Source organism: Sebastes fasciatus, chromosome 23 (genome assembly GCF_043250625.1).
Source record: "Sebastes fasciatus isolate fSebFas1 chromosome 23, fSebFas1.pri, whole genome shotgun sequence".
Taxonomy (NCBI): domain Eukaryota; kingdom Metazoa; phylum Chordata; class Actinopteri; order Perciformes; family Sebastidae; genus Sebastes; species Sebastes fasciatus.
Window position 1 is genome coordinate 856,431 of NC_133817.1, and position 11,145 is coordinate 867,575.

The 11,145-nt window shown below is 43.5% G+C and overlaps 1 protein-coding gene across 1 annotated transcript; it reads right to left on the reverse strand.

The window, feature by feature from the left end:
- Positions 1 to 836: 836 nt before the first annotated feature.
- LOC141761910 (toll-like receptor 1) lies at positions 837 to 3,936 on the reverse strand. Its single transcript, XM_074625595.1, has 2 exons — positions 3,732 to 3,936; positions 837 to 3,633 (listed from the first exon to the last, which is right to left on the reverse strand). Exons 1-2 carry the CDS (start codon positions 3,743 to 3,745, stop codon positions 1,164 to 1,166), a joined length of 2,484 nt encoding a protein of 827 aa, XP_074481696.1. The 5' UTR covers positions 3,746 to 3,936; the 3' UTR covers positions 837 to 1,163.
- Positions 3,937 to 11,145: the final 7,209 nt, after the last annotated feature.

Genomic DNA, 11,145 nt, shown 5'->3' on the forward strand with positions numbered 1-11,145 from the left:
ATCCTCTTGATCTGATCTGATCTTGTGTTTGTGTCCTCTGTTTTAATTGAAGTAAATGTCTCCATCTACTGTTTGTAATGAAACTCTACACCCCTTCGCATGAAGAAATGAACTAGAACGATGTCTTTCACTCATATTTAACACAGAATATTTTAAATTATTAATGCATTGTCCCGGGATATGCAGCACATACTAAATATAGATTAGGGTTCATCATTTAATTTGAGTACACAATTTAATTATATAAAAGGTAAATTCATAGAAAATTAAGTTTGTATCTGCTTTATGCAAACAGGCAATGTGATTGTCAGGGTTTCATTTGAGTACATGATTTAATCATATGAAGAAACATTTATAGAAAATTATGAGCTTTGTATGTTAAAGTTTATCAAGGTGTAAACTGTTATATATATATATCTATGTAAATGTGGTAAATGCCATTGCTGTCAGCTCTCAGTGTGTACTGGGTCTCTACATTCTTGATATTGATATACCATAAAAGGTTTTCATACCACTTTGTATAAACAGAGTTTTAAGTTATCACTAATGTATATACAGTAAACGTTACTGAATCATTTATTAATACTTATAGATCACGTATTAGTCATTTTTTAAGAACAACTGTTCCCATTGGCTGGTGTCTGTCCTTCAATAAATAAATAACCAGACAGGGTTTTATTTCACAACCACGAATATTAAATGCTCTAAACAGAGGACACAAACACAAGATCAGATCAGATCAAGATGATTTATTGTCATCGCATGTTAAACACAACAGAATTTGGTTTGGTAGCAATCCACTCCACTACATACACACACACATACATATACATATATATATATATATATATATACATATATATATATATATGTGTATTTACAAAGAAATGTATACAAGGCCACAAAACAGAACAAATAATGGTTTTCTGCTGGGAAAAGACACGGCTCAGCAGGGAAACATCTGTGGAAGCAAAAGACGCCTTTTCACACTAAAAAGACAGAATCTTTATAAACTTGATTTGTCTAACTCAGACGGCTGAAGCCTTGTGTTAGCTTCAGCTGATGTTTGGAATACATTTTTGTCCCCTGTTCAGTAAAGACAGGAGGAATATTTACATCAACCAACATTGACCTGAATAAATGAGAACATATCCTTTGAGTTCTTACACTTGATCTGTAAGTAGAGGTGCTGTATCGGCAATGGCCAAAGCCACATCCTTCAGAACCATAGATTTGTCTGCCATGCGCAGCATGGATTTAAGACTGGCCCAGAAAAGCTGCTGCTTCCGTTCATCCTTGGGCCACTCGAGGTACGTCTGCTGCCTCAGTAAACTTCTAAGTCTCAAGAACTTCTTGGGCAGAGAGTCGGTCGGAATGGGCTCCAGTAATATGAAGACTAAAGAGTCCTGCTGGACGCTGATGGCTCTGTGCTGGGCAAAGAAGAGCTCGTAGTTGCACCATTCGCTCTGGACAAACTGTTTGGAGAGGACAAACAGCGTCTTGTAGCTGGACTCCACACAGTTGATGATGTTGTCTATGATCCACTCGCCGGGGACGAAGTCACGCTCGTGAACGCAGAGTGAAAGCCCGGCACCTTCCAGAGAGGGCGCCAGCTGGCCGTCCACCCAGCCGGAGTCCTGATGACTGTAGGAGATGAACGCGTGATAACTATATGATGCTTTCTGCAACCTGCTGGAGCGTTTCCTGCCTCTCCTCTTCACCCTGATCCACACCCATAACATCTTTGTATACCACACTCCGTCACATTTATAGAAGACCAGACCTATGACTGCACATACCATTATTATTACAGGAATAGCAACTGCAGCTTGAAGCCACATCTCACATGACAGCTCACTGGTTTTGTACTCTGAAAGAGACAGGCCTGCAAAAGATGGCGGGGTGCTGCATGTATAATCTAAGGGCCAGTCCGGGAGCAAAGACTTGTTGAGAACAGCGACGAACCAATAGGAGTCACATGAGCAGACGAATGGATTGCTTCCAGCTTTGAGGGTCTGAAGTCTGGGAAGTCCTGCCAAGACGTCCCCGGATATAGATGTGATAGCGTTCTGGTCTACGTAGAGGCTGAGCAGAACCAGGGAGCTGAGATCTGCAGGGATCACCTGGATGCTGTTGGAGCTGAGTTGGAGGTGTGTCAGCTTGGGAAACCGAGACATATCCTCCTGCGTTATGGCTGTTATTCCCGTCTTTGACAAGTCAATCCTCTCAAAGTTCCTGGACAGGTATTGAAAGACTCTGTTGCCCAGGTTGTTGTTCGCCAGGCGGAGCTCAGTCAGCTGATCAGGCCAAGAGCAGTCCTTGTCCAAGTAGATGGAGTTGAAGCTGAGGTCCAGAGACTCTAATGTCTTCATCTGATGCGTCCTTTCAGAGATAAAGGAGAGACGGCTGAAGCGGTTCTTGCTAAAAGACAGTCTCCTGAGTTTGGGGAAGACGGAGGTGTACGAACAGTGATACCCCCTGAAGCCTGAATCCGTTAAGAGGTTATCTGACAGATCCAGCGTCTCCAGCGATGGCAGGACAGATAGGAGTTTACACGGTATAATGTTCATTTCGGTCCCAGAGAACTTGAAGTCGGTCAGAGTTGAAACGGTCTCTAAATTAATGTTGATTGTGGGGTACGTGCGTTGATAATGATTAACACCATTGAAGGTAATTGAGCAAAGATTGACTGTGTGATTAATGGTGGGAAACTGTACCCCGTCTGGTGTATCTTCATTATAAGTGATGTTGACAAATGAGAGGTCATAGAGGTAGGAGAACCACACGTTCTTCAGAAGCACCTCCATAAATGAGCTGTTGATCCAGGTGTTTTCTACGGTGAGATTCTGTACAAATGGCATTGTTCTCAGGTTGTTAAAAAAGTCGCTGGTTACGTTGCAGTTGTCTGGAAATAGAGTGATGAATCTCAGTGATGTTGCCCTCGTCACATTCAAGTCCACGAGGACGTTCTCAAACATGCTGGAATCTCCACAAAAAGATGCAAAAAGTGTGAATGTTTGAAGAGACGTCAGTTTTGCGAGCGCACCAGAATCATACGTTTGCCAGTGAATTCCTGCTCCCAACACCAGGTGATGCAGAGAAACGTTGGTCAATGGATCAAAGTCATTGTAGTGGACCGACAGAGCCGCTGTGCTACCTAATGACAGCACATCCAGATTCGTTAGGTTCTGAAATGATGCTGGAATTTGATAGCTGTTGTACAGATTGTTTGCCAAATCAAGGATTTTCAGCAGTTTAGATGAAATGTCAGGGACGACAGGTAAGTCATTGTAGGATATATTGAGAACTTTGAGTGCCGGTGTGTGACTGAACACACTGGGAGAGATCTCCTGCAGGCCACAGTGAGTTACCTTCAGATAACAGAGCTGGGACAGTCCAGAAAACGGAGCTCCGTTCAGTCTCTGGATGGAGTTGTGAGAAATGTCCAAATACTGCAGGTGACTGGGAAGATTGGAGGGAACGTTGGTCAGATTGTGATGAGAGAGGTCTTTCATCGCTCGCCTCGATGTGACGCACAGTTTAAATCCCTTTTCATCTTCTTCTACAGCCACACAGTCCGGTTTCATCAGGGACACGATGGCAATGGTCCCAATCAGCAAAGCTACGTTTGTCCTGAAACATCAAAATCAATGAAATGAATGAGTCAAAATGAATGAAGCAAACAGCTGGACAGTCACCAAGCATTTTAGAAGCAGAGAGGAGTACATTACCTTTGTGTGGACATGGCTTCAGAAAGAGTGGTTTCCAACAGTCAGCGTGTCAGGAGCTCATCAGGTCTGAGCTGTGTTCTTTGAGCTCTGACTTTTACCCTCTTGTATTCTGAATATCACCTATCAAACACTAAATCTCTCTTCCTGTTTCTGTAAATTCCTCTTTTCTTTCTTCCACATTACTGATAATTGCACAGTAGCACTATTATTACTGTATCCTCAAACGTTTCTGACTGTATTGGGAACATGTAACTGTATATCTGTAGAGGCTAAAACTACATGCTACTACTACAACTACTTCCCCCGACCCTAAGTAGAATACGCGGTTACAGATAACGGATGGATAAGGCTCACCGTGTCTCATAACATCCCTGGAACTCATTCATTCATCATCAGAAGTATTTGTTAAAAACCTGTGGTCATACAGGCAAAAAACCCAAAGTGGTTTTTAAAATGTTCTCATAATGACTCCACAGTGGTTTTGTTCATTGTCTGTCCATTAGCTAAATGCATTGCCCACCCATGCACTAAAGTAAATCATGTGTGTTGTGAAATCACCCAATTAACCAGCATTATCTGCCTGCAGAGTTTTTTTTTTTAATTGGCCGCTTAGACGGATCCAGACAGAGTTTAGCATCTTCTCTCCAGCCCTCTGTGACACAGCGACGTAATGACAGCTTCATTAGCTCTCATGGTTGTGACTCACTCTCACTGAATCCACACATCACTGGCTGGGAATCAGCACTTCAGCGGCCTTACTAGTCATTGTTTAAAGGGACTGTTTGTAACTTTTTAAGCGTATAAATGTACCGGGTCGGGACACATGCGCGCTCGCATATGCGCGTTCTCGTGTGGCCGCTGCCTCTCCTCCGCTGCCTGCTCGCCTTCACTCAGACAGAGCTGACGTTCGTTGATTTCACGGCCACAGGTGTCGCTGTTAACAAGCATTTCTGAAAGTTACAAATAGTCCCTTTAAACCAGATTACTTCCTGCGAAGGGCCCAAACAAGCATTTCATAACGCAAATACGAGTCCTATACCTCACCATATTTAGTAACGTAAACGAAACACAATAATGAATCCAGTCGTTTGAAGGAGATGTTTTCACAGAAATATAAAATAGATATTAGAGAGAGAAGAATGACCTGTTTAACTTCCTAACACTAGCTCTGAACAGCATATAATATATAATTAAAACTACCAATGACAACATGTTTTTTAATCAAAGCAAATATTTAAATAAAAATTGTGTGTTTTTATGCAAATAACAAAGTAAAAGGATCACATTTAGAGTTTTTGATGGTTGGAATGGAGCACGACATGGAAGTGAAAGTTTGTTTATTTAAATGTGAAATTACAATGAACATATATTGTGGGTAATCGTGATCTCAATATTGATCAAAATATACATGATTTGGGCCATAATCTTGCAGCCCTAACACACACACACACACACACAGTATAAAGGAGGTACTGGGAAGACTAGAATAAGCATTAAATGAATGGGATGTAATTGTGCAGCAGCAGCAGCTCAGTCTGCCAACATCTCCCACACTCAGCAGTCCTGGAAAGCAGCGGCAGCAGCAGCGTGGCGTCAGAGCCTGATGGCGTCTGTGATGACGTTCCATGCCATAAATATCCTGAACCTATTAATCATCTTTCCAGCGGTGAAGGACAGAGTCAGGCTGACTGAACGCACCATATACAATCAGCACAAGGCTTTAAATGAACAGTTCAGCATAAATATAATCACAAAGGATCTTTAGCATTATTTCTTGTAGAGAAGCTGCCATTACTTTATATTGAAGTGACCATATCGACACGTGACTTATTTCATATACGATTTAAGAAGTCGATTAGTCGTTTTTTTGTGCTCGTTTAATGCCGATTAACTTATTTCTGAGGAACGTTTGAGCACATCTCTGGTTTAAAGTGGTGCTTTTGTGTGATCCTTAGTGGAGAAACTCAGTTTCACAGATCTGTGGATTAAATCAACTAATCGATTAGTTGACAGAATGGTGTGAGTGTTAGTCGACTAAGAATTTGTGTGGTTGAGGACGGCTCTAGTAAACACACACTCAGGTTTAGAACTTGAACTTGTTTTTGTGTCTTTAGTGTTCAGACTGCAGGGAAATCCTGTTGGTTTCTCAAATCAGATCTTTAAGTCAGACTGTCTGCAAGTGATCAGACATCACCGACCTCAACATGGGTTGTTGAACAAGGCCTTTAGGTATCGTATGCTTGTGTAAAAGAGGCTTGTTTGCAGCATACAGGAGGTCGTGCAGACTGTCTAACACGATAACCTGAGAGCAAAGAGGAAACTGTCTCTCTCTACCACCCATGTCTTTCTCTCTTTCTGTTTATGTACATCTGAGGATGGGAGGCTGAGCAGGCAGGACAGCTCCAGGCACACAAAGGCCACAAAGAAATGCATCAGTATAGACATCATCAGTATAGGCAACGGTGAAACCTCACAACTGGTAAGAACATGAATTACAAAAGCAGGAGCTTCTGGAAACATTCGAGGCAAAGTGACCGAAGACGTTGGGTTCTTGATGCATCGTGTGTTTTAGTTAAACTAGAATCTCCATTCTAGACCAGCAGACTTACTAAAGGTTAGAAGAGGTAAGAGGCTCTCCTCTCTCCGTCCTCTGCTCCCTGGCAGTGACTCTCCATCACCCCCTCCTGGCCTCAGTAAGCCCGGCCTGGTGGTTCTCTTCACCTCAGGTGGGCCTGACGGGGGGGAAGTACCGGCGTGTTGTGTCTGCTGTTTAAATGTCGAGCGCGAGTAGCAGCTGGTTAATCTTTCTCCTCATAGAAGGGTGGATTTGGTTCTTTAAAAAGTCTCAGATTGTCTGACAACATAAAATAAATCTACTTTTAGAAGCCTGGTGTGTTTTGAATTGATGCTCCACCCTCAAACCCTGAAGGCTTGAACTGATGTCTGTTACACTGGATTACTATAGTGACATGTCTAATGAGCTTTACCCGGACTTTAAGGAGTTCAGTGTATAAATGATGAAAGCTTGACTACTTGTTTGTGAAGCCTGCTCACAGTTCCTCTCCTGTGTGTGTGTGTAGATACCATGCCGGTGTCGTCGTCCACAGACTGGCAGGCGGCGTTTGTAGCCCTGTAAAATAGGCATAAACTAAAGAAGGACTAAAGAAGTCCGGGTTTGTTGGACTGCCAGACTGGTTTGAAGGTAGGGAGCAAAAGAGCAAACCTGCAGCCCAGATCATCGTGCATCAACATCATACCATTTCTACTGAGGATTTCTACTTAATCGCAATTAGAGGACATATAATGCAGTGTATTTTAAGGTATTCAGTTTCCAAAGTGTCAGTCTCTGCAGGAACTGGGAGCTTAAAGAAACAGCTAATACATGACATCATTTTAGTGCATTGCATTGTGGGTAAACATATGCTAATTTATTGACCACTTGGTGGCAGCACATCATTTACTGTAGCATTACTGTAACCCAGCAGACAGGTTTTGCACAAGTACTGTACATATGACTCCCACCACAGCTGTTATTTCACTCTGTCATCTCAACACCTGCTCCAGCAGCAAATCAGCGTCCAAAGAGCACTTCAAGAATAATTAATAACAAGTTCTGATGTTGCTACAGGCGCCTGTTTAAAAGTAAATAATATTAGAAATTAATGTAGCCATTAATTAATTGATCAAATGTGACATTTATTTATGTATTTATTTTATTAATTTTTTAATAAATTAAAAAAACATTTTTTGAATGTCTTTTTTAAATTGATTTTATATTTCTTTTTAAATGCATTTATTTATTTATGCACGATTTTCCCCTTGCATTTCACCCCACTGCTGCCTCGTACCGGTACCAGTAGCGGTGTTGCAGATCAACTGTCTGAAGCCGAACTGTTTCACGGACCCACCGAGGTTTAGCTCGTTCAGAGCGGGAACCTCCAGGCAGTTGCCGCCGCGGCGCCTCTCAGCGACAACGACGCCGCACTGACATTTGCACGGATCGGTGGCAACACGCCATACCGCCGGGCGCTCTGCACGACTCCGTGTCCTGTGATGGAGAGAACGGCTGGAGGACGTGACCGATGTCTGGGTGCCGTTGTCGCTTGCACGCCGCGTTTCTGGCAGCTATCGGCCTGGCGGTTCCAACCCTGAACGAGCTACACCTCAGTGGGTCCGTGAAACAGTTCAGCAGGCCTGTTCATGATCTCATGAATAATATATCAGCAAGTTAGCAACATATAAAAATAAGATAAAGGTTATTAAATTACACTAGTTGAGGCTGCGTTGGCAGACTTCTCTCCTCTGATAGTTGTTAAAGACACCAGATGATCCAGTTGGAGAGAACCCCTCCCTGTAAAAGGATCACTTGGTTGAAACTGATTTTGACGGCAGTTTTTCAGTCTCATGAATTAAAGATTGCGGTGCTTGTTTATCTGGGGGATGCAAATGGCAACATAGGTGATGATGTTAATGCCAGCCATGCTTCCCTGCCTGACAGCCTGATTAAAAGGAGGAAAGGAATACCGAGGGAGGATTGTTTCCTCTTCATCACTCATGTTTTGGGGGTTAGTGCTCGACAGTGTTTAATTCAAAAGCTTAATATAATTAATGGAACCTTCCTAAGACTTAATGCTTGAAGTGACGACTACGGCGGCAACATGACATGTCCTAGTGAATAACACCTCATAGTCTCTCCATAGTCTCCTCTATTCCTCAGCCATGTTGGAGGAAGCTAGCTGTGGGGGTTAATGAGTAAGTCAACCAACAATCATCCTGTCAATTAGTATTTATTATTCATAGAGCCATGGTAACCAGAAAGGCTGACTTCCTTTTGAGGCCTGCTGTCTGCAGCGTCTCATTAGACGGAGCTCTAAATGATTCCAGCTTCCCGACCTCGGCACCGCCGCGCTCCTTTTGGGCCGCAGGAGATAAAACATGGCAGCTGAATAATAATTAGCCCTGCTGCAGCCTCCTCTTCCTCTTCCTCTTCCTCCTCCTCCTCCTCTTCCTCCGGACGCAACACACTTTTGACCACAGGGACAGAAAACTTGATGCAATCGTTAGATTGTCTTAGCACATTTTATGAATTATAATTATTGTTCAGTGATGTAAAAACACGGCAGACTCTCCTACCGTTGAGGAGGTGATGTAACATGTAGTAAGCAGCTAACTCTGGATGTCAGCGGAGCATCTCTTCCACACTGAGGACAATACAGTTGTTGAGACACTGTATTCTATTTTTTGGGGACAAATTGAAATGTATTTAATACTGACTCTTCGATCAGCGGTCAGCAACCTGCGTCTCTTCAGCTCCTCTCCAGCGGCTCCCTGTGGATTTATACAAATGGAAATCGATAACTGTTTTTTTGTTTACATTTTCATTTTTATTGATCATTGTTGTAGGTCTATGGTTCGACGGTACGACGGAGTATTAAGACCAGAGAAGGTCATAAGTTTCATAATTCAACTGTGTTATTGAGGATTAAGACGCTGATACAATCTAACATGTTTCACAACATGTCTAAAAATGAAGAGCTGGAACATAAAACAAACTAAATGTTAAATAAAAGAGAAAATATGAAGTGTGTATTGGTTCTTATTTCTCCTCCTTTCTTCTTCCTCAGGTCACACATTTCTTTTTCCTGTTAAACCAAGTCAGTGAACTAGTCCGTGATACGGAACATATATAATTCTACTGATGCGTTTTCTATCTCTGATTTAATTGTTTTCTCTCCTGAGTTTCAGAACGGGTGAAAAAAAAGGTTCCTTAAAGTTTGGCAGGTGATTTTTTCTGTGTGAAAGCGTCTGTTGTTGTAGTAATACTCTGAAGTGCACCACTACCCCATGTTCTAAATATAACTGAAAGCATTCATGTCTCTAAACACAAGATACACCGATCAGCCGTAACATTCAGACCACTGACAGGTGAGGTGAATAACATGGATTATCTGGTTACCATGGCAGCTGGCTGGGGGGGGGGGATATATTAGACAGCAAGTGGACATTTTGAACTTTGAACTTTGTGTTGGAAGCAGAAGAAATGGGCCAGCGTAAGGATGTGAGGGACTTTGACGAGGGCCAGATAGTGCTGGCTAGACGACCGGGTCAGAGCATCTCCAGAACTGCAGCTCTTGTGGGATGTTCCCGGTCTGCAGTGGTCAGGACCTACCAAAAGTGGTCCAAGGAAGGAGAACCGGTGAACCGGCGACAGGGTCAGACCCGAGGCTCATTGATGCACGTGGGGAGCGAAGGCTGGCCCGTGTTGTCTGATCCAATAGAAGAGCTACTGGAGCTCAAACTGCTGAAAGAGTTAATGCTGGTTCTGATAGAAAGGATCTGCTACTGACGGCTTGGTGCCAGATACCACAGCAGACCTTCAGAGGTCTAGAGGAGTCCAGGCCTCCACGAGTCAGACCTTCAGAGGTCTAGAGGAGTCCATGCCTCCACGGGTCAGACCTTCAGAGGTCTAGAGGAGTCCAGGCCTCCACGAGTCAGACCTTCAGAGGTCTAGAGGAGTCCATGCCTCCACGGGTCAGACCTTCAGAGGTCTAGAGGAGTCCAGGCCTCCACGAGTCAGACCTTCAGAGGTCTAGAGGAGTACATGCCTCCACGGGTCAGACCTTCAGAGGTCTAGAGGAGTCCAGGCCTCCACGAGTCAGACCTTCAGAGGTCTAGAGGAGTCCATGCCTCCACGGGTCAGGAGGAGGACCTACTCAATATGAGGCAGCTGGTCATCATGTTACGATCGGTGTATATTTAATGTCAATTAAAACTCACCTGGAAGAAACCCTGAATGCTTTTAGTCCTGATCAGATTAGATTTAGAACATGAGGTGGTGGTACACCTCAGCCTCTTGTGGCTGTAGAGAGTATTACAACAACAAAATACACTTTCACAGGTGAAAAGAAAGTAACTTAATCATCAAGATCATTTTCTTTAGATCAGACAGAAAGTGCATCACCAGAATGTTTTTCTTTCCGTACAGTGGGTGACAAACCGCTCACACAAAACCCGTTGAGACTCTCCAGTCTGAACCGGTTCTCCTCGTCCATGTGGGAACTGATTCTGAGTCCGAAGCAGCAGCCAGCGAGAGGCTCTGATGGAGGGGATAAACCTCCGATGCTTCTTTCAGCGGAGGCCAATTAACTCCATCTAGCTGAGGAAGGCAGCAGCTCGCCGTGATGTCACGGGCACTAAAGCTCTCACGCTGGGCCTGGCTAAGTATTCACTATAGTGACACCGTCACACCTTCAACCATCACTCCTCTTTGCTTTGCTTTTGCTAATTGGCTCAGCGAGGCAAGCTGACATCATGGAGTTTAAAGATGATATGTAAATTCATTAAGCAGGATCTGTTTCTGACATATTATATCGACATGAGGGTCTTTATTCATATCTGAAGGCCGACGTCCACA